Genomic DNA, 24,880 nt, shown 5'->3' on the forward strand with positions numbered 1-24,880 from the left:
TGTCTTTAGTACCCATTTCGACTACATTTTTCAAGTCCACATTCAATATTTTGTGAAAGATTTTACGTTAAAGTAACACATTATAGGGAAAACGTTATTTGAACCCACCATTTCCAAAAGAAAAGACCATTAGAATCTCTTTTCTTTCCTAAGCAAATATGAACATGAATTTATGTCTAACCTGTTTTTCTCCCAGTTTCTACTATTTATTTATGTAAACCAGTTTAAATCCTTTGTGCAAAAAACAAAGTGTATATGTATACATATATACATTTGGAATTTCAGTGACAATAAAAGTTAGTCTGATTTTTGATCTACTAAATAGTTTTCAACTGAAAATATACAGGATTTTTTTTTAAGCTTTAAATCCTATACTTAAAGGAAATGAGCTACAATTCATAAGACATCAATATGATGTTATAATTATTTTGCCATACCTGTATATGCAAACTGGACAAGGTCCCAGAGGGCATTGGGGTCTATGCCTTCCATTTTGATCTCTTCTTGCTTGGCTTCACAAACATCGCTTGTAAACATGGCCGCAAAATAGTCGGAGACTGAACTCAGAACAAGCCTGAAAGAGTCACAGGTTTTAATTTAGGCTATGAATGTAAGGCAGAAAATAACTGTGTCAACCAGAATGCAAAGAAGAGCAGAAAATCAATCTATTGATCAATCAATTAATGCATTATATTTATTGACTTATGAGTTGTACGTTACAAAAAAAAAATCTTCCTTAGCTTTTCATCATAGGGCATTCTCATACACTTTCTTCTTTCACTTTAAAAATATTTTACCGGCCGGGCGCGGTGGCTCAAGCCTGTAATCCCAGCACTTTGGGAGGCCGAGGCGGGTGGATCACGAGGTCAAGAGATCGAGACCATCCTGGTCAACATGGTGAAACCCCGTCTCTACTAAAAATACAAAAACATTAGCTGGGCATGGTGGTGCGTGCCTGTAATCCCAGCTACTCAGGAGGCTGAGGCAGGAGAATTGCCTGAACCCAGGAGGCGGAGGTTGCGGTGAGCCGAGATCGCGCCATTGCACTCCAGTCTGAATAAAATGAGTGACCCTCCTCAAAAAAAAAAAAAAAAAAAAAAAATATTTTACCATTTAGGGCTTCAGCCCTTTTAAATAATACATTTTATTTTTCTATATAATGATTCACCTTTCACCATGCTAACTTGCCCCACTGAATTATGGTATCACCTCTATAATAAATTTGAATTCATAGTGTATATTGATGTGTTGCTGAGATTTTTATTATGTTTTGTTTATTTGCCTGTTCTTAGGCCAGCAAAACAGTATTTTAAATTCTAAAGATACCTTTATTACCAATAAGGCAAATACCTTCTTTTAATATTTTAAATTTAACTATTAGTAAATTTTTTTTCTTTAATAAGTAGAGTTTTAGGCTTCAAGTTTAAATCACTTTTTAAGTTTTAATCATAATTCCTAAAGCATTTTGATTTAAAAATGCATTAATTTTTTATTTGGGGAGATTTAGAATATTTTTCATATAAATTCATTCCATTTAAAAGTATAAAATATCTATCGCTGAATTCAGGGTACTTTGCTTCCTTTTCGATCTTAAAGTTTTTCCAAAATTGCTATATGTAATCTTGGTTAATTCTTATATTGCTACAGTTTTGTTGGCATTGTGTATACTATCTATTTTTTATTCTATTTTTGTTGTTTTTTTGTCTGTTAGAATTTATTAACTGATAAATTAATAGATTCATCCTTTATCTGGCACATCTGGTGAATTATTTTTACTAATTCTTTTGATTCTGCTATTTATTTTACATTTAGGTAAATGACCATATCATCTGCAGTGACGTTCCTTTGACTTCTTCCTATTCATTCTGGGTAACCTCTCTTCTTTCCCTTTCCTCACGACCTCATCTGCCACGTCCAGTGCTGTGTTAAACAGTTCCTCTGTCACATAGGCATTTTCCGTTTTTTTCTATATTAAAAGAAATGCATTTAAAATTTCTCTCTTTAGTATGACACCTGCTGAATATATTTGGTATAAAAGATTTACTACATTGGAAAAACCTCTTTAATTTCTAGTTTTGCAAAAACTTTTTATAATATTTGAGTATTAAAATTTATAATGTGAATATTTTAGAATGAAAAAAATTAATGATATTTTCAAGTGTAATTATAAGATAAATACATCTCTATTTTATTTTTTGTTTTCCTGATCTGATTTTGAATTAAGATTATAGTAGCCTCATAATATGAGCTGGGAGTTATAACTCTTTAATTTTGTGTAATAACCTTTAGAATAAAGCAACTACTTTTTTCTTTAAGATATTCCAGAAATTACCTGAAAAACCATCTGCATTTGGCTATTTTTGAAGAAGGCTTTCCTAATATCACTTCCATTATTTATTAAGTCACAAGGCTTATTCAAGTGCTCTATTTCTTCATACATCCAATTCTGCATCTTAAACTTTCCAAAGTGTTTTCCACTTTATTGAGATCCTAACATTTATTTATTTATAATTTCAACATTTTTTTTAGAGACAGGATCTCATTCTGTGGTCTAGGATATTGTGCAGTGACATGATCATAGCTCCTTGCAGCCTTGAACCCCAGGGCTTAAAGCGATCCACCTGCCTCAGCCTCCTGAGCAGCTGGTACAACTTGTAGAAGCTACCACACAACATGGATTCTAAAATATCTAATGTATGTAGTTCACAAAATTACATTTGGGTTTAATTGTATCAATTCTTATTTGTTTTTAATTTGCTCTACATGTTCTTTGGATTAATGTTTGTATTGTAATTATTTCATATCATTCATTGTTTTTCACATGTGTGTATGCACACATATGTGTGTGTTTAAAGTGGTTGCTTTGGGGCAGGAACCAGAATTGTGTTTTCCGTAAAGGGCCAAATAGTAAATATTTTACATGTTGAGAATTATGTACATAGTCTCAGTTGCATATTTGCCTTTAGAATAAAAACTCAATCAGTTGAAAATTCAAAAATGAATTTTAGCTTATGGTTGACACAAAAACAAGCTGCATAGCAGATCTGGCCCCTGCACAGATGTCTGCTGAATTTATCTGGAGATTACATTAACCAATAGTCTACCTTCATGAATATTCTAAGAAATTCACAACATAAAACACCTCCTCTGCTCAGTCAAGAATCTAAAAGAAGAACATATATGTGATAGCAAAAATGTATTTAAATGTACCGCCTTTTTCACCATTTTTGGTGTTCTTCATTTTTGATGTGGACTTTAATCTGGTATCAATATTGGAAGAAATGTCTTTAGTTATTTCTTGTACTCTAAGTCTATTGGCAAAAAATATTACATGGCTTTCATTTATCTCAAGATAATTTTATTTAGCTGCATGTCTAGCATCTTTTAAAAGTTATTTACACATGATATAGGATACTAGGGTGAGTTTCTTTTGGAACTTGAAATACAGAATTTATCAATTAGGTACCACTGTTGTAGTTTTTTTTGTTTGTCAGTTTGTTTGTTTGCTTGTTTTAAAAATAGGGCCTTGCTTTGTCACCAAGGCTGGAGTCCAGTGACACGATCATAACTCAGCTCACTGGTGCCTCAAACTCCTGGGCCCATGCAATTCTTCTGTCTTAGCCTCTCAAGCAGCTAGGGCCACAAGCATGTGCTACCATGCCCAGCTAGTATTTTTTTTTTTTTTTTTTTTTTTTAGAGATAGGGTCTTGCTACATTGCCCAGCTGGTCTTGAGCTCCTGGCCTTTAGTAATCCTCCTGCCTCAGCCTATCAAAGCACTGGGGTTACAGGCACGAGTCACTGCACCCAGACCACCCTATTTTTAATAGAAAACTAGCTTTCATTCTTACTATTGTTTTTCTGATGTGATATGTCCTTTATTTTTGTTTTTAAATTTTTCTCTTGATCTTAGGGTTTTAGTTATTTAGCTGTAAGTGGGACTCAGAATATGATTTTCTGAGCTTCCTGGAGCCGTGGATGGATTTTTTTTTAAATCAAATTTTGAAAATTATCTGCAAAATTTACTATATTTTCACCCAGTTATCTTTCTGACATTTTCTAGGACTCAAATTGCATATATGGTTCAACAACTGAGAATGCTACATACACTGTTCAATCTTAATTGATTTTACACTCCATTTTTCTTTTACTCACTGTTTTACTTTAGGTAATTTCTAATTACTTGAATTTTCTCAAATGTCTTTATATTCTCAATTGCTTTATTCATTGTTACCTATCTTTTCCTGTAAATAGTTTGAATTATTTGTGATAGTTACTTTTTTCCCTTTTCTAATACTTTAAACACCTGGGTCATCTCTTGGTAAATTTCTATTGACTGATTTTTGTTTGAACGATGGATTACAATCTCCTGCTTTTTCCATCTACAGTAAGATTTGATTGTTTAACAGATACCATACTTTCCCCCAAAAATGTAGAGGCTAAGAAGGGAGCTAGCCTTTAGTTCTTAGGTGTTGTTATTTGTTCTCTGTTTTGTTTTGGCTGTTATTGACATATTCACGGCCTTTTGACGGCTTTAAGGTATAATTATTTGGTTTATCTGATGGAAAACAGAATTACGAATACAATTACACCTCATTTTACTGCATTTCACTTTAGTGTGCTTTGCAGATATTGCAGTGTTTTAAATAACCAATGGTTTACAGCAACTCATTATCTAGCAATTCCATCAGCACCATTTTTCCAACAGCTTATGCTCACTTCATGTATCTTTGTCGCATTTTGGTAATTCTAGCAACATTTCAAATATTTTATTGTTATATCTGTTATCATAATCTTTGATCAGTGATCTTTGATGTTACAATTGTCCTTGTTTTGGGGTGTCATAACTATACGCATATCAGACAATAAACGGTAAGTGTTGTTCATATTCTGACTGCTTAACAGGCCACCCTCTCATTTCTCCCTGTCTCCATGGATTTCTCTATTCCCTGAGACACAGTATTAAAAATAGCCAATTAATAACCCTGCAATAGCCTCTAAGTGTCCGAGTGAATGGAAGTGTTGCCTGTCTCTCACTTTAAATCAAAAGCTAGAAACGATTAAGCTTAGCAAGGGAGGCATGTAGAAAGTGGAATGAGACTGAAAGCTAGGCCTCTTTCGCTAAACACTTAGTCAAGTTGTGAATGCAAAGGAAAAGTTCTTGAAGGAAATTAAAAGCGTTACGCTAGTGAACACACGAATAATATAAAGCAAAACAGACTTATTTCTGATATGGAGAAAGTATGAGTGGTCTGGATAGAAGATGAAACTCGCCACAACATTTCTTAAGCCAAAGCCTAATCAGGAGGAAGGCCTCCCTCTCTTTGGTTTCATGAAATTTGAGAGAGGAGAAAGGTGAGGAAAATGCAGAAGAAAAGTACAAAATTGGCAGAAATTAGTTTACCAAGTTTAAGGAAAGAAGCCTTCTCCATAACTTAAAAGTGCAAAGTGAAACAGCAAGTGGGTTGGGGCAAAAGTTACTTTATTTTTTGCTATTATTTTAACATCAAAACCCGCAATTAATTTTGTACCAACCTAATAGAAGCTGCAGCTTCTATGACCATTGATGAAAGTGGCTACACTAAACAACAAATTTTGAATGCTGACCATATATAGAAAGAAGATGTCAACTAGGATTTTCATAGTTAGAGAAGTCAACGGCTGCCTTCAGAGTTTCTAAGGACTAACGTACCTGGTGAGTTTAAGTTGAAGCCAATGCTCAGTACCATTCTGAAAATTTTAGGGCACTTAATAATTATGTTTTGGCTACTCAGTCAGTACTTTAGAAATGGAACAGTAAAGCCTGGATGACAACATATCTGTTAGCAGAATGGATGGCTTACTGAGTATTTTAAGCCCACAGTTGAGACTTACTGCTCAGAAAAAAAAGAAATCTTTTCAAAACATTACTGCCTCATTGACAATGTGCCTGGTTACTCAAGAGCTCTGACAGAGATGTACAAGGAGATTAATCTTGTCTTTCGGCCTGCTAACACAGCCATTCTGGAGCCCATTAAGAAATAGTTTTGACTTTCAAGTCATATTATTTAAAAATATATTTCCTTGCTATTTCCTTTTTATTTGTACAGATTTTTGGTACATGGGCCATTTTATTACATGCATAGATCATGTAATGATCAAGATAGGCCTTTAAGGGTTTCCATCCTCTAAATAACGTATATTGCACCCATTAACCAATTTTTTAGCATCCTTCCCCTTCCCACCTCCTCACTCTTTTGGACCGCCATTGTCTATTATTCTACTCTCTATGTCCATGTAATCACATTTTTTTTAGCAACTGCTTATTAGTGAGGACATATCATATTTGTCTTTCTGTGCCTGACTTGTTTCACTTAAGAAACTGACCTCTAAGTCCATCCATGTGGCCATGAATGACAATATTTCATTCTTTGTTATGGCTTAACAGTATTCCATGTGTATCTATATCATATTTTATTTATCGACTCATCCACTGATGAACAATTTGGTTGATTCCATATATCTGCTACTGTGAATAGTGGTGCAATAAATATATAAGCACTGGTTTTTCGATATATTGATTGCTTTTCCTTTGGGTTGACACTCGGTAGTCAGATTGCTGCACGGAATGTTAGTTTTATTTTTATTTCTTTGAAAAATAAGTCTGTAGATGCTATAAATAATAATTCCTTTGAGGCACCTGGCAAAGTAAGTTTAAAACTTTCTGGAAATTTTTACTCTCCTACATATCATTAAGTACATTCATAAGTCATAGGATAAAGTAAAAATGTCAACTAGGAGTTTGCAATAAAAGAAGATTCCAACCCTCATGGATGACTTTGAAGAGTTCAAGACATCAGTGGACGAAGTAACCTCACTGGAAGTATCCTCTAGCCTATGAACTAGAATTAAAAGTGGAGTCTGAAGATGTAACCGAATTGCTGCAATCTCATGATCAAGTTTGAATGGATGAAGAGTTGCTTCTTAAGGATGAGCAAAAAAAGTGATTCTAGTGATGGTATCTACTCCTGACAAAAATGCTGTGACATCATTGAAATGACAAGAAAGAATTTAGAATATTACACAAACTGGCAGGGCATGGTGGCTCACTTTGAGAGGCGGCTAGTGGATCAGTTGAGGCCAGGAGTTCAAGAACAGCCTGGGAAAGATGGCAAATCACTGTCTTTTCTAAAAATACAAAACTTAGATGGTTGTGGTGTCACGTGCTTCCTGTAATTCCTACTACTGGGGTGGCTGAGGCATAAGAACCACTTGAACCTGGGAAGTGGAGTTTGCAGTGAACCAAGATTTCACCACTGCACTCCAGCCTGGGGCCACAAAGCAAGACTCTGAATCAAAAAAAAAAAAAAAAAAAAAATATATATATATATATATATATATATATGTATTACAGAAACAATGGACAGAGCTGCAGTATGGTTGGAGAGAATGTTGATTCCATTTTTGAAAGAACTTCTACTATGAGTAGAATGCTATCAAACAGCATCTCATTCTACAAAAAAATATTTTGTGAAAGGAGAATCAATTAATGCAACGTATTTCATTATCATCCTATTTTCAAAATTGCCACAGATACCCCAACCTTCTGCAACCACCACCCTGATCAATCAGCAGGCATCAACGGAGAGTTAAGACCCATCACTAGCAAAAAGATTAACACTCCCTGAAGGCTCATATGACTGTTAGTATTTTTCTTTTAATTTATTTTATTGCATTTTAGGTTTGGGGTACATGTGAAGAACAGGCAAGATTGCTGCATAGGTACACACGTGGCAGTGTGATTTGCTGCCTTCCTCCCCATCACCTATATCTGGCATTTCTCCCCATGCTGTCTCTCCCCAACTCCCCACCCCTCGCCATCCCTCCCCTATTTTCCCCCAACAGACCCAAGTGTGTAGTGCTCCCCTCTCTGTGTCCATGTGTTCTCATTGTTCAACACCCACCTATGAGTGAGAACATGCGGTGTTTGATCTTCTGCTCTTCTGTCAGTTTGCTGAGAATGATGGTTTCCAGGTTCATCCATGTCCCTACAAAGGACACAAACTCATCGTTTTTGATGGCTGCATAATATTCCATGGGGCATATGTGCCACATTTTCCCTGTCCAGTCTATCATCGATGGGCATTTGGGTTAGTTCCAGGTCTTTGCTATTGTAAACAGTGCTGCAATGAACATTTGTGTGCACGTGTCCTTATAATAGAATGATTTATAATCCTTTGGATATATACTCAGCAATGGGATTGCTGGGTCAAATGGAATTTCTATTTCTAGGTCCTTGAGGAATCTCCACACTGTCTTCCACAATGGTTGAACTAATTTACACTCCCACCAACAGTGTAAAAGTGTTCCTATTTCTCCACATTCTCTCCAGCATCTGTTGTCTCCAGATTTTTTAATGATCGCCATTCTAACTGGCGTGATATGGTGTCTCAATGTAGTTTTGATTTGCATTTCTCTGATGACCAGTGATGATGAGCATTTTTTCATGTTTATTGGCCTCATGTATGTCTTCTTTTATAAAGTATTTATTCATATCCTTTGCTCACTTTTGAATGGGCTTGTTTGTTTTTTCCTTGTAAACCTGTTTTAGTTCTTTGTAAATTTTGGATATCAGCCCTTTGTCAGATGGGTAAACTGCAAAAATTTTTTTCCCATTCTGTTGGTTGCCGATTCACTCTAATGACTGTTTCTTTTGCCATGCAGAAGCTGTGAAGTTTGATTAGGTCCCATTTGTCTATTTTGGCTTTTGTTGCCAATGCTTTTGGTGTTTTGGTCATGAAGTCCTTGCCTACGCCTATGTCCTGAATGGTTTTGCCTAGATTTTCTTCTAGAGTTTTTATGGTGTTAGGTCTTATGTTTAAGTCTTTAATCCATCTGGAGTTAATTTTAGTGTAAGGTGTCAGGAAGGGATCCAGTTTCTGCTTTCTGCACATGGGTAGCCAGTTTTCCCAACACCATTTATTAAACAGGGAATCCTTTCCCCATTGCTTTTTTTGGCAGGTTTGTCAAAGACCACATAAGCAGAACCAAAGACAAAAATCACATGATTATCTCAATTGATGCAGAGAAGGCCTTTGACAAAATTCAACAGTCCTTTATGCTAAAAACCCTCAATAAGCTAGGTATTGACAGAACGTATCTCAAAATAATAGAAGCTATTTACGACAAACCAACAGCCAATATCATACTGAATGGGCAAAAACTGGAAAGAATCGATATTGTGAAAATGGCCATACTGCCCAAAGTAATTTACAGATTCAATGCTATCCCCATCAAGCTACCAATGACCTTCTTCACAGAACTGGAAAAAAACACCTTAAACTTCATATGGAACCAAAAGAGAGCCCACATAGCCAAGTCAATTCTAAGCAAAAAGAACAAAGTGGGAGGCATCACACTACTGGACTTCAAACTATACTACAAGGCTACAGTAATCAAAACAGCATGGTACTGGTACCAAAACAGAGATATAGACCAATGGAACAGAACAGAGGTCTCGGAGGCAACTGTTAGTATTTTTTAGAAATAAAGTATTTTTAAAATAACTGTATGTACACATACATACATGATGATGTAACACCATTATACACTTATTAGATTATGGTATTGTATAAATAGAACTGTTATATTTGCTAAGAAACAAAAAATTTTGATGACTGGCTTAATTGTGATATTCACTTTATCTCAGTAGTGTAGAATCCAACCCGCAATACCTCCAAAGTATGCCCTTATGGAAAGGGAGAAGACTTAAAAAATGGAAACTATGAAATGGGATTGAAATTGAAGGTATTGATATAAATTATTTGTTTTAAACATAAAATACATAAATTTGTATTTGTGTTTATATATATGTATGGATGTGTACATGTCTGCCAAAGACTTCTTAGGAAAAGAACAGACTGCAGAAAGGAGCAAGGCAAGCACAAAATCAGCCTAGAATTCCTTTTGTTGCAGAAACTAAAGAAGGCCTCAAAACAATTGAGGATTTGTCAAAAGAATTATAGTGATGCTTACATCTACATCTGTAAATAAAAAACCAGAACTTTGAATGCACTTTTTTCCTAAGAACACTGTAAAATAAAAGAAAGGTAGTTAGATCAATACAGGAAATAGTTATCTAAAACTTTTCATAATTTTCTATTCAGGAGAATTTTTTTTTCATTTACTTATTTTGAAGTTTCATCAGCTATATAATTTATCTTATATATAAGATAAGTGGAAGGGCATGGAAACATTTAACTTTAACACAAAAGACATTCCTTTAACTATAATAAAGGCCTTAACTATGCAATTTATGCATTTATTTATTTATTTATTTTTGAGACGGAGTTTCGCTCTTGTTACCCAGGCTGGAGTGCAATGGCGCGATCTCGGCTCACCGCAACCTCTGCCTCCTGGGTTCAGGCAATTCTCCTGCCTCAGCCTCCTGAGTAGCTGGGATTACAGGCACGCGCCACCATGCCCAGCTAATTTTTTGTAGTTTTTAGTGGAGGCGGGGTTTCACCATGTTGACCAGGATGGTCTCGATCTCTTGACCTCATGGTCCACCCGCCTCGGCCTGCCAAAGTGCTGGGATTATAGGTGTGAGCCACCAAGCCTGGCCCATTTATGCATTTAATAAATGCCTTATAAGATTTGTGTTTTAAAATATTTTATTAATATTAATGCTAAACATTCCATCATCAAAACTGAAAGAGCTAGAGGAACAAGATCAAACAAATTCAAAAGCTAGCAGAAGACACGAAATAACTAAGATTAGAGAAGAACTGAAGGAGATATAGATACAAAAAACCTTTCAAAAAATTAATAAACCACGAGTTTGTTTTTTGAAAAAATCAACAAAATAGACAGACTGCTAGCCAGACTAATAAAAAAGAGAGAAGAATCAAATAAATGCAATAAAAAATTATAAAGGGGATATCACCAAGGATTCCACAGAAATACAAACTACCATCAGAGATTACTACAAACAGCTCTATGCACACAAACCAGTAAATCCAGAAGAAACGGATAAATTCCTGGACACTTACACCCTCCAAAAACTAAACCAAGAACACGTTGAATCCCTGAATAGCACAATAACAAGGTCTGAAGTTGAGGCAGCAATTAATCGCCTATGCACTAAAAAAAAGTCCAGGTCCATACAGGTTCACAGTCGAATTCTACCAGACATACAAAGAAGAGCTGGTACCATTACTTCTGAAACAATTCCAAACAATTCCAAAACAGGGACTCCTTCCTAACTCATTTTATGAGACCAATATCATTCTAATACCAAAACCAGGCAGAGACACAACTGAAAAAGAAAACTTCAGGCCAATATCTATGATGAACATCATTGCAAAAATCTTCAATAAAATACTGGCAAACCGAATGCAACAGCACATCAAAAAGCTTACCCATCACGATCAAATAGCCTTCATCCCGGTACAACATACGCAAGGCTGTTACAATATAGGCAAATATATAAATGTAATACATCACATAAACAGAACCAAAAACAAAACCAACATGATAATCACAACAGATGCAAAGAAGGCCTTGGGCAAAATTCAACAGCCCTTTATGTTAAAAACTCTCAATAAACTAGGTATCGATGGAATGTATCTTAAAATAATAAAAGCTATTTATGACAAACCCACAGCCAATAACAAACTGAATGGGGAAAAACTGGAAGCATTCCCTCTGAAAACAGGCACTAGACAAGGGTGCCCTCTTTCACCATTGCTATTTGACATAGCATTGCAAGTTCTAGACAGAGCAATCAGGCAAAAAGAAGAAATAAAGGGTATTCAATTAGGAAAAGAGGAAGTCAAATGTCTCCATTTGCAGACGACATGATGTATATTTAGAAGACCAAATCGTCTCAGCCTCAAATCTCCTTAAGATGATAAGCAACTTCAGCAAAGTCTCAGGATACAAAATCAATGCACAAAAATCACAAGCCTTCCTATACACAAATAACAGACTTAAAGAGAGCCAAATCAAGAACAAACTGCCATTCACAATTGCTACAAAGAGAATAAAATACCTAGGAATACAACTAACACAGGATGTTAAGGACCTCTTCAAGGAGAACTACAAACCACTGCTAAATGAACTAAGAGAGGACATAAATAGATGGAAAAACATTCTATGCTTATGGTTAGGAAGAATCAGTATTGTGAAAATGGCCATACTGCCCAAAGTAATTTATAGAGTCAATGCTATCCCCATCAAGCTACCATTGATCTCCTTCACAGAACTGGAAAAAACTACCTTAAACTTCATATGGAACCAAAAAAGAGCCCACATAGCCAAGACAATGCTAAGCAAAAAGAACAAAGCTGGAGGCATCATGTTACCTGACTTCAAACTATACTACAAGGCCACAGTAATCAAAACAGCATGGTACTGGTACCAAAACAGAGATATAGACCAATGGAACAGAACGGGGGCTCAGATGTAACACCACACATCTACAACCATCTGATCTTTGACAAACCTGACAAAAACAAGCAATGGGGAAAGGACTCCCTGTTTAATAAATGGTGCTGGGAAAACTGGCTAGCCACATGCAAAAGCTGAAACTGAACCCCTTCCTTTCACCTTACACAAAATTAACTCCATATAGATTACAGATTTAAACATAAGACCTAACACCATAAAAATGCTAGAAGAAAACTTAAGCAATACCATTCAGGACATAAGCATAGGCAACAACTTCATGACTAAAACACCAAAAGCAATGGCAACAAAAGCCAAAATAGACAAATGGGATCTAATTAAGAGTTTCTGCATAGCAAAAGAATCATTAGAGTGAACTCGCAACCAACAGAATGGGAGAAATTTTTTGCAAGCTACTCATCTGACGAACAGCTAATATCCTGAATCTACAAAGAACTAAAGCAGATTTACAAAAAACAAAACAAAACAAAACAAAACAAAACAAAACAAAACAAAAGACAAACAACCCAATGGAAAAGTAGGCAAAGAATATAAATAGACATTTTTCAAAAGAAGATATTTATGCAACCATCAATCATATGAAAAAATGCTCATCATCACTGGTTACTAGAGAAATGCAAATCAAAACCACATTGAGAAATAGGAACACTATTACACTGTTGGTGGGAGTGTAAATTAGTTCAACCATTGTGGGATACAGTGTGGAGATTCCTCAAGGACCTAGAAACAGAAATGCCATTTGACTCAGCAATCCCATTACTCTGTATATACCCAAAAAATTATAAAGTATTCTATTATAAAGACACTAGCACACCTATGCTCATTGTGGCACTGTTTACAATAGCAAAGACCTGGAACCAACCAAATGCCCATCAATGATAGACTGGATAAAGAAAATCTGGCACATATACCTCGTGGAATACTATACAGCCATAAAAAAGACGAGTCCATATCCTTTGTAGGGACATTGATGAATCTGGAAACCATCATTCTCAGCAAACTGACACAGAACAGAAAACCAAACACTGCATGTTCTCACTAGTAGGTGGGTGTTGATCAATGAGAACACATGGACACAGGGATGGGAACATCACACACTGGGATCTGTTGGGGGGAGGGGGACTAGGGGAGGAACAGTGGTGGGTGGGGAATTTGGGGAGGGATAACATTGGAAGAAATGCCTGACGTAGGTGATGGAGGTATGTAGGCAGAAAACCACCATGGCATGTGTATACCTAGGCAACAATCCTGCAAGATCTGCAAATGTACTCCAGAACTTAAAGTATAATAATTAAAAAAAAACAACTGTAAAAAGTAATTAACAAATGTATACATCAAAGGTGGAAACAAGGTTAATAAATAACTGCCTGAATAAAAGTGAATTGTTTTAATTATAAAAAAAGTTATAAAACAATATGAAACTTAATATTCTTTCCTTATTTATGTATTTTTTCTGATTTTTGTTCTTTTGTTTTTGTTTTGTTATTATCGTAGAGCACAGCCTTTGGAGATATGGTTTCTTTTAAACAATGAAAATGTAAGCTCTCTGAAGGCAGGGCTTTTGGTCTGTATTGTTCGCTGATTGAACTGCATCCTCCATGTGTAAAATACTGTCTGATATGTAATAGGCCTTTATTAAATACTTATTGAATGAATGAGTCAATAAACAATAGTATCACCTAAAAAAATTAATTCTGAGGATGGCAGCATGTTAGACATATCTAAAGTTCTCAGTATCTGATGCATTTATTTTGGGTAGTTAGTAACTAAAACATCAACTTTTTATAATCTTAGAGTTTCACAAAATGACTATGACAGATATCTTTAAATATTACATACCAATTAATCAGTGTCAAATGATCAGTTTTATGAAAAGCACTAATTAAAACATTATATGATACAAACTAGATTATTAAACCATTACATGATAATAAACTAGAGGATAAATATATTCCCTATGCTTATGAAATATTAACATACAGTTAATCAGCTTAATCTTACAATAAAATGTCTGTATTTGCAACAAGGCCACATCTCCATAGAGCAAAATATTGTGTAACCTATATTATTCAATTTTAAATAATTACACAGTATCTTCTCTGTCAACTATAACATACTAAATACTGCTGACTCAGTAAGAAAAGTGCAGAAAAGTTGATACTGCATTTAGATTTGGTGACATAAATTATGAATTAAATTTTAGAAGAGGGATATAATGCATAACAGAAATTAATATTTTTTGTAAGTACATATATAGTTCTGTTAATGATAGAGAAGCGGGAGTAAAACATGCATAAAGAAGTATATGCACGCAAACACTTTGGAAAATCTCTTATTGAGGTCACTGCAAATTTATTTCCCTCCAAATCATTAAACTTGTGTAAGTTCCGCTTCAATTTATTACAGTGTTTGACATTGTTAACCCCCCATTCCTTTTTGAATCTATTTTTTAGCTAACGCAGTGCAGACTTCTTATCTCAGCTTACCTCTGATTCACTGACTTTTCTTCCTACTTCTAATCTTTAACCCTCTCACTGCCATACGTTTTGTTCAGGCCTCTACATTTTGCCTTGACACTCACTGTTTCAGAATCATTCTTGAGCATTGACTTAATTATTATTTTAACAGTGTTTTTTATTTGCTTTTGTTTTGTTTTGTTTTGTTTTTGAGATAGAATCTTGCTCTGTCTCCTTTTTTATATTTATTTTTATTTTTTGAACAGAGTCTCGCTCATTGCCAGGCTGGAGTTCAGTGGCAGGATCTCGATTCACTGCAACCTCCACCTTCCAGATTCAAGTGATTCTCCTGCCCCAGCCTCGCGAGTAGCTGGAACTACAGGCAAGCATCACCATGCCCAGCTATTTTTTGTATTTTTAGTAGGGATGGGTTTTCACCATGTTAGCCAGGATGGTCTCAATCTCTTGACCTCGTGATTTGCCTGCCTCGGCCTCCCAAAGTGCTGGGATTACAGGCATGAGCCATCATGCCCAGCCAGTGGTTTTGAACCTAACTCTATCTCGAATGCCTGTAGCACTGCTCATCACATACCCCAGTAGCATTTCATTATACCTAAATTAATTTAAACTTAAAGTTTTCCCACTGATATATTTTTTAAATTTATACTTCCCCGTTTCTAATTGGTGCACTTCCAGAGTTGAATTTATGAACTTCTAAAGTCAAAATTATGAAATTATCACTATGTTTCTTTCTACTTTGTATCGTATATCAAATATGATGTAAAATCCATTTTTCTCTTTGAATGTGTTGTTGCCCTCTTTAGAGGCACACCCATGTCCCCAGGGTCAGTGATGTTAGTACCTAACAGCATCTAGATGCTCCTGTTTTTCCCAAGAACGTGACTTGGCCTAATAGGAGCTCCTTATTCCCAGGGAGTTTATGTGTTCCTGCTTCTCACACTTCATCCTTCAACTGCCACCACCTCTCCTGACTCTCAACCTGTGAGTGGATCTTAAAGTAGTGACTAGAATCTGGATAAATCCTTGCTTTGGGGTGTGACTTATTCTGCAGGAAGTCATATGCAGAGCTTCCAGAAAGATAAAGATGAAGCAAATCTTCATCCTTGGTTTGTTCCTTCCTCTGCCCTTTCCTGCTTCTGTTTCTTCTGAGGTCAATCTTTCAATCAATCATGAACACCAGGTTCAGGCTCTATTATGAGGGAGCCTATGCTTATGACACCATCATTCAGAGTACTGCTCAGTTCATCTTTTATGTTCATATAGTCTTCATTTCATGCCTGGATTAACCAAAACAGCTTCTCAGATCATTAATTTCTGCTGTGCCTGTCTTTTGTACATTTTCTAAAACCATACCATATTTCAAAGCTACCTTTCTAAATTATGCTAGTCAGTCTATTGTGGTTGTTAAAATCATATTTCTGTACCCAGATTGTGTATATTTGAGTTCTAATTTCACCAATTACTGAGTTGTTAACTTGAGTGCATTTCAAATTTTTTCTATGCCTCCATTTTCTATATTATAGAGAAAAGTGGGAAATTCAGATTTTTCTGTTTCTTAAACACAAAATGAATTTGTAAATGCAAACCACTTTAAACAGGGCCTAGAACATAATCTACATGCTGAGTGTTAACTATCATCCTAATCATCATAACTGACTCATTTATGTTATTTCCTCCTCAAGAACCTATATTGGCTTCTAATTAAACATTCTATTTCAAATAAAAACTTATCTACTGGCCCTTAAGGTCTATCATTATCATCTTTGTCCTATTTTTACAGTTTAATTTTCCAGTTATTTACAATATGAACTCTATTTTTACCAAGCAATTATCCTTGTAATTTTTGCAAACAAATTGTTTAGTTCTCTATTTTTTCCGTATTATTATCTTTACTTAAAATAGCATGTCATTTCTTTTCCACTAGGCTTATCTCACACTCAATTTCTCTGAAAACTTTTATAAAACTCTATTAACATTTATAATACTATGTCCATATATTATTCATTTCCTTATTTGGTCATGTCTTGCACTTGGAATTAGAACCATACTACCTTACAGTTATTTGCAACTATAATAATTTCCTTAATTATCTTATAGGTTATCTTTAACTCAAGTATTTTGAAAACTCTACAAGGAAAAGCATTATGCTTTATAATCATTTCGCATCACCAACAGGCCATAGGCCAATGCTACAGTACGTTTGATAACTGCTTATTTTAAATAGTGCAAAGAAGGATGCTTTGTGGACTGCTGAAATTCTATTATAGACATAAGCAAAGCATTAAAATGATACACAAGTTATCAAGAAAACAAAACAAAAGTTTTTCAGCCTCAATAATTATGTTTTCTGAACTCGCTACAGAGCTATTTTAAACTATCAAACTGAGTGAGAGATTTCGGTGGATGGATGGTTTAGTAAAATGAAAAAAATGCTATTCCTCTTCTATTAAAGGTAAAAAAATGCTATTCCTCTTCTATTAAAATTTATGTAAATAAATTTTCCATCAACATAGAGAAGCAATACTATTTGCCTACTCCTGAGTATTAATATATGTTGCTTATGTAAGTAATTTCTTTTTAATGTATTTAATGTGGTTTAAGTGCCACTAAATGCATCATTTCAATTGTTACTTTAGCCTCAACTATATACATACTAGTGTACTATAAAGAGCATTAAAATCATACTTCCTGAAATACCTAATTTTTTGTCAAATATTTACAAACAATGAAAACAGAATGTAACACATTTGAAATGCCAAGTGTTTTAGTCTGTAGAATAGAATACTTTTCCTATCCATCAAATATGATCATTTTATTCTTCATTTAACTTTTCATTTGATCATAAATGTACTGCATGCTTGCTGTAAAAATTTAAATAATAATACACAGTTAAATAAACATTAGCTATCAATGCTTTTAGTGAAAGAGCTATAAATCTTCAATTTATTTTTATATCAGTTGAAGTTATTTTAATAGCTCCACCATTTTTAGTGTCAATGATTCCAACACCATATACATTTTGCTTGAAGACAATATTTAGTTGTACTAATCAAAACATAAGAAAAGTATTAAATGTATTTATTTATTACTCATGATTATTTATTATAAGTCAAGAGCTAATTTTGCATTAATTACAGTTGTTTCATCATGGAAATGTATCAATAAAGTGGTACCAAGTACCTGCAATGATTCACAACAGTACTTGTTCTTTTTAAGTGTCACCCAATATTTATTCATATTTGTTTAACTTAGAATCTTAAGATGTATATTACTTATTAAATACTTAGTATGAAAGTTTTAAACTACAGTGTTAAAAAATTAATTGGTAGGACATTAGGCTGAGACATCTCCAGGTTTTTATTTTCTACATTAGCAAAAAAAAAAAACCAATTCAGAGTAATTTAAACAGTCAGAAACCACCAACTAGCCTCTAACTAGGATACTGCTCCCCTTTAACCAATCAAATATTTTCTTTATCTCATTTCCACAGTGTCTTATATAAACTTTACCCTGGTCTTCTTTAGGTAGGGCTCTGAAAAACTTGTGGTCTCATGCTACCTGATTCATGAGTCAATGTTTGCTCAAATAAGTCCTTTAAAATAGTAATGTGCCTAAGTTTTTCACTTAACAATGTAAAGAAAATATAAAACTTTATTGAATTGAGTTAGCCACAATGATTTTTAAAAACTAATTTTTCGTATCCTGCTTAAGAAACATAAAGATGATTAATAACAATGTATTTAATATATTCCAAATCTATTAAATGTTTATATGTTCAGAATAATGCCTATAAAAGTAATACATAACTCAGATGTTTTAGAATGATATAAACCAAGAAGAAATTTGATTTCTTACCCAATAGGAATATTGTAAACAATTTGCATAACTAAGTAATTTAGAAAATAACAGCAATGTATATAAAGAGTAAGAAAGAAAACAATGTAAAATATTATGAATATAGAATAATTGCTCAACAGATTGGTTAAAAAGCTTCATATGAAAAAGAAAATGTTGAATTGAGATTAATAGAGGACTACAAGATTGTAGAAATTATGGGAAACACCATTCTTTTTAAATAAAATAATGAGTATTTGATGTGTTAATTTTTTTTGAGTTGACTGACACCTCCTTTTTAAGAATACATACAAAATTACTTAATTTATGAGTTAAATAAAGTAAATTCAATTACAGTCTCAAGAATAGCTCTTACTCTGAAGAATATAATGGAATTATTATCTAGTTACTATTTGGGTGCTTACTCAGGATAATTTGTGTTTTTGCCACACATATTATGACACTGATAATTCTCTCAATAATAATGACTATTTGTGAACTCTCTTGCAAATGGTAATTCGATTTTGTAGTCATATTTGAAAAATAAAATCGATAGTATATTATCAGAATGCTTTCAATAGTTAGCTGACAAACTGGACTCTAAATCACCTACAGTAGTTATTCAATGCCAAATTTCCTTCCCCATATATTTCAAGACACTGACTTCAATTTAACATCCATATTGTAATATTTATCTCATGGTAGAAATATAGTCATTTTTTTCTGGAATTATTTTAGTACTTAGAGCTATTAGCTTTCATTTGCATTATGGCTTTAAAAATAATATTATGTGACACAAATTAAATAATTTTAAATAAATATAAAATAAAAATGTCAATATGAAATACCTTGATTTATTAGTTGATATAAATATATATCCAAGATAATCGTTCTTTAATCTGACAGAATAGCATATTTTATTTCGGATATTAGGCACATTTCCCAAACTAGTGTGCCTAAAATTAGTATGATTGTGAATCCCACAATCCTAGAAAATGGCATTTTCCTCCAGAGTTATCAACACTAGTTATAAGTAGTTTTATTTTTGAACACTTTATAATTGCTCTATTTAAAAAAAAAATATTACCTAAAATAGCATTTTAACTTTTCCACAAAAAATAAGAAAAAAATTAAGTATAAATAAAACAAATAACAAACAAAACAAGATCTCTTAAAAATGTGAATCCTTATTTCTGTACTTGTGAATATTATATTCTGCAATATGTATGCCGGTCTGTCACTTTTAAACATGAATGCATGTTTCTAGTAGAGACAGACTACTATACCTATGTGCAGGTATCTTTCGGTTCCCAACAATCAGGATAACATCACAAAGTTGCTGCTGCTTCAAGTAACTTTCCATCTTTCTGAAGGTTTGCTCAGCGTGATGAACGGCTTGATAGAATTCTTCAGAGCTACTGGAGTCCAAATCACTTTGAGGCATCATTGAATGGCCAGGTGATGACAGCCTATAAACCACACACACACAAAATAATATGGAGATTTATAAAGAGCCAATTATCTAGAATAATATACTGGTTGTTATCATTTTCTTAGGGAAACTAATATATCTGTGTTTACTTTTATATTTTTTAATGCAAGGTCAACAAATAAAGGTCATTAATCCATCCATTAAGTGATTGGCTCTAGGAAATAATAAATAAATGGAAAAGTTCTTTTCTCTTGTTTTAACAACTGGCTCTTGACTGGATAAACAATGAAATGAAGACAGAAATAAACATGTTCTTCGAAACCAACGAGAACAAAGACACAACGTACCAGAATCTCTGGGACATATTTAAAGCAGTGTCGAGAGGAAAATTCATAACAATAAATGCCCACATGAGAAGCAAGGGAAAATCTAAAATCTTGTTTTAAAAAAAGGTTTAAAAACAATCCAGACAATGATTTTTTATATGTAATGCCTGACATTAAAGGAAAAAAGTAGTAGGTCTGTAAAGAAACTGGACACAGTAAGAAAAACAGACAACAGAAACAGTCTTCTGGTGCTACAAATATGTGCAAATATATGGATCACAATTAATACTTAATCAATGTAAAAAATAACTTTCATTAATCTTTTAATATAGATAAGAAGCTGGATAATTTCAAGTCATATAAAAAAATCAAACAGAAACAAATCAAACAATAGCTTAAGATTTTGATAGACAAAATGAACTAGTAAAGTGAAAAAAAAATGATGGTATGAAAAATAAATTAATAGAAAACAAACTAAGTTACTGAGATAAAAATAGAAAACGAAACATTGTAAAATTATAATATTCATGTAATTCATATATTTTGTAATTCTAAAATAGAAGGGAGAGATGATAGGACAAAAGCCATCTGAAGAAATAACAGCCAAGAATTTCCAAAAATGTGACAGTTCAGGAAGGACATTCAAGGTAATTGGACTTAAACACGCGTTAATCATGTGGAACCACCTAATACGCTTATTTGGAAAACATAATATTTAATTAAACCTCTTCCTCTTGAGACACAGAACCAAAGCTACACAGAAAAAAAATTGGAGAGTCTTACCAGTGTAATGTAAACAACAAAAAAAAAATCAACACATTATTTTTGAATAAGAAAATATGTAATTGATACTACTTCCAGAAAATGTGTTTGTGCACATTGAAAATCCAAGACAATCTAGGGAGAAGCTTACTAAATTCTAAATCCACCGCAATTATGTGTGTTCTCCGTTACCTACAATATTTATCTACACAATATGGTTATTTTCATCAGACTTTACAAGTTCTCCTTTAAATATTTGAAATTAATACAAATTTTGCTGTACCATATGTTTGCCTTTCACAAGTTGGCAAATTACAACCCCAGAATATGGCCACTTCTCAGCATATATTTTAAGAATTCAGGCTCAGGCACATGTAGCAAGAACAGCAGAATTCTTCCACATGTTAACACATTGACTAGAAAAGTCACAACATGCATTGCAGGGTGCATTTTAAGATTTAGAATGAACATAATATTGACTCTCAGGTACAAAAGATAATTAAGTCATGATTTGTAGGCTGCCAAATAGACCAAAACTGCCTCCAAAAGAAACCCTGACACTTCGGGTCTGGTCTGCAAACTGCATGATTAGGGTTTAAAATTCAACATATTAGAAACACCTCTGAATGGCTCCAGATTAGTTTAAATAGGGTTTGAAATAAAAGCTCTATACAAGTGTCTATTAACCACAGGTTAAATAAAATATTCTGGGCAGAATTTTTGATACCTCATTAAGATTTCATAGTCTAGGAAAAGTTATTAAGAAAATTATTTAATTTACTTTGTCTGTAGTTGTCCAAGTTGTGGGGGGTGCACTATTAAAGCAAAGCGCGAGATAAATAGAACTGAAATATACAGAAAAGAAAAGAAGGAAAAAACTTGGTGAGACCCTGAAAGGCAGGGGGTGAGGGAGGGGGAAGAACATAGTATTTGAAAAGAGTTATTCAAAGTCAGAAAGTTAACTACTGTCAAGATAGTGCCTTCTTTTACCTAATCTAGCTCTCATAATCCATCTCAAATATAATACAGATTTGGACCTTTTCTGACAAATTTGAAAGCAATTTGAAAGAATGGAATTAAAAAAACAGAGAGTTAGATACTAGGTTCAAAAAATTATTTTAAGTTCCAGCTCTTTTCCAGTTTTTTTTTCTTAAAACTTCTTATGCTTTAAGTCTCTTCATATGATATCTGAGAACAAATTACTTCTCTTCAAGGTCATTGATCTGTCAGATAAATGGTTATGACTGTTTCACTTGATTTTCTCTCACACATTTCCTCATATATCATTTCACGACCTAAGACTTTAGTAGGATCCTTTCTCCTCAACCCTATACTTAGAATTTTGAAATAAATTTTCACATCAGAACACTTAGGATTTTTAAGATAATATGTATTATTTAACCTTCTTGCCATCACATATCCAACCTACTAATTTAACAAAGGAGACTTTAACATTTTAGTAAATTTACATTATGTCTTTACCACGTTTTCTATAGGTATTAAATAAAAACCAGACATTGGATTATTTTGCTGTTTTTACCAATGTTATCAGCTTAAAAAAAACAACTTTACAGTATCTTTCCAATCTAAAAGTCCGTAACACAATGATCTGAAACTCTGACTTTTGTCTTTATTTTGGCCCAATAGTATAAAGCTTGAAGTTATAAGAAATGCAATTTTAAAAGTACAATATGACTTCTTATCAAATTTAAAGACGTGTTTAAGTCTTCTTCAACCTAACATACATAAAAATAAAACGAATAAAATTTTCTTGATCTCTTGAACTCCTCAAACCATAGTTATGATATTCTATTTCTTTTTATACCCATGTCTTGAAAGAATTGTCTTCATGTCTTAACTTCAGTTCTTGACCCTCCAAAGACTCCTTCATCTATTGCAATTTGATTTCTAGAACTACCCATCTAATGGAACTACTTCTGACAAGGACAGTGTTTTTCCTGTTGCTATTTTTAGCTTATATTTTAATTTCCTGTCATAACTGCTGAGAAGTGACTGGCATACTTTATTATTCCTGTGCTAAACAGTTCAGGACTCAATCAATATTCTTTACTCTCTCTGTACCAAATGATTCTGAAGTGAAATGTGTTTCTCTACTTCTTTGTTAAACAATATTGGAATCAGACAGATATAATTTAGTTACTTCCTTAAGGAAAGAGTTACTTCTGAAGATTAGATTGTTAACTAGTAACAAAAAATAGAAAACAATTGCTCATGTGTTTTTACTTTATGACCTAGTGAGTGCGAATATAAAACTGTGATGTTATTATTTCTTCCCACTGCCAACCAGCTCCTCAGCCTTCAATGGCTTCTTGGTCACAAATCCCCATCACATGTTGTAGGTTCCTTTATGATCTGATGCTTTCTAAAATTTGCATGATCCTTCAAACCAAACTCTAATTTTAGCGACACTAAATAATTCCAATTTCTGCAATATGTCATACCGCTTTCCTCTATCGTATTCGACACACATATATTTCCTTACCTGGAACCTTCACCACACATTGACATTCCCAGAGCAAATTACTCCTTCAGAATTCAGTTTAAAGATCACAACCTTCAGAAAGCCTTATGTTTTTCAGTGAATTGTTTTATCTTTACTTTAAAAAATTAGATTCAGGGGGTACATGTGCATTTGACACATGAGTATATTATGTAGTATTGAGGAGAAAGACTTATGTCAATCCTCACTGCTTGTGGGCTGGCGTTACCCTAACATGTTGTAAGTATGTTTTAAATACATCTCTGCCATGTCAAACATTTTAGGAATTCAATAACTATGTTTTGAATAAATGCATAAAAATCTTCTATGACAAGATGGTTTGGTCAGATACTAATTTTAGTTTGTTGTGTTTTTGTTTTGGTTTTAGTTTTCACAGACCACACAAATGTGTCGCTCAGAATAGCTACCACTAAATAAACAAGCAATGGAATGTATACCCCAAAAGCTAACAGATGCCTGGCACTATTTAGTAAATGTTGGTGGCATGTTTAGATTTAGTAAATGTTGGCGGCATGAATTCTAAATTTTGAATATCAAATAGTATCCAGAGCTCATGAGAAGCAAACAAATAAACAAGACATAAAATAACTGCTGTAACCAGAATACATACATTCTTGTACTTCTTTGGCAGTACAACTGTGTACATTATGACAATACTAAAGATTACACTAAATATAGTAAATAACATACCTTTAAATCATTTAAGTAAATGAGATATATTAATTGTAAACAAGGATTTCTGGCTGACTAGATTCAAAGATTTTTTTTTTTTTTATGTCAGTGACTAAGAGAAGAACTAAAATGGCAAAATAAATGTGAAAGCAGTTTTTTTCCTAAGTGGTAAGGGTTAGTTTTTGTTTTGAGAAAAATATTTTAAAGAACATTTAAAGAACATATAATATCAATAAAGAAATCACTCTTACATACACAGTTCTTAGGCAAAGACCTGAATATAGTAAAAGATGAAATGACATGAAAACTTTTACTTAAATGAAAATTTTAACTGTTTTAGCCCTGAACATTTAGTGTATATTTCCCACAATGTAGATATCTTTAGATTGTATTTGCATTAGAGACATATTT

The 24,880-nt window shown here is 33.5% G+C and overlaps 1 protein-coding gene across 1 annotated transcript in view; it reads right to left on the reverse strand.

The window, feature by feature from the left end:
• KLHL1 (kelch like family member 1) overlaps nt 1-24,880 on the reverse strand; it is a 428,234-nt gene that overhangs the window by 271,368 nt on the left and 131,986 nt on the right. The window contains exons 2-3 of the mRNA XM_032277337.1: nt 20,043-20,225; nt 438-574 (exon numbers count right to left, since the gene is read on the reverse strand). Of these exons, the coding sequence (XP_032133228.1) occupies nt 438-574; nt 20,043-20,225 (320 nt within the window). The remainder of the gene's footprint in view (nt 1-437; nt 575-20,042; nt 20,226-24,880) is intronic.

This window comes from Sapajus apella, unplaced genomic scaffold, assembly GCF_009761245.1.
Source record: "Sapajus apella isolate SASKATOON/1434 unplaced genomic scaffold, GSC_monkey_1.0 scaffold9, whole genome shotgun sequence".
NCBI classification, from domain to species: domain Eukaryota; kingdom Metazoa; phylum Chordata; class Mammalia; order Primates; family Cebidae; genus Sapajus; species Sapajus apella.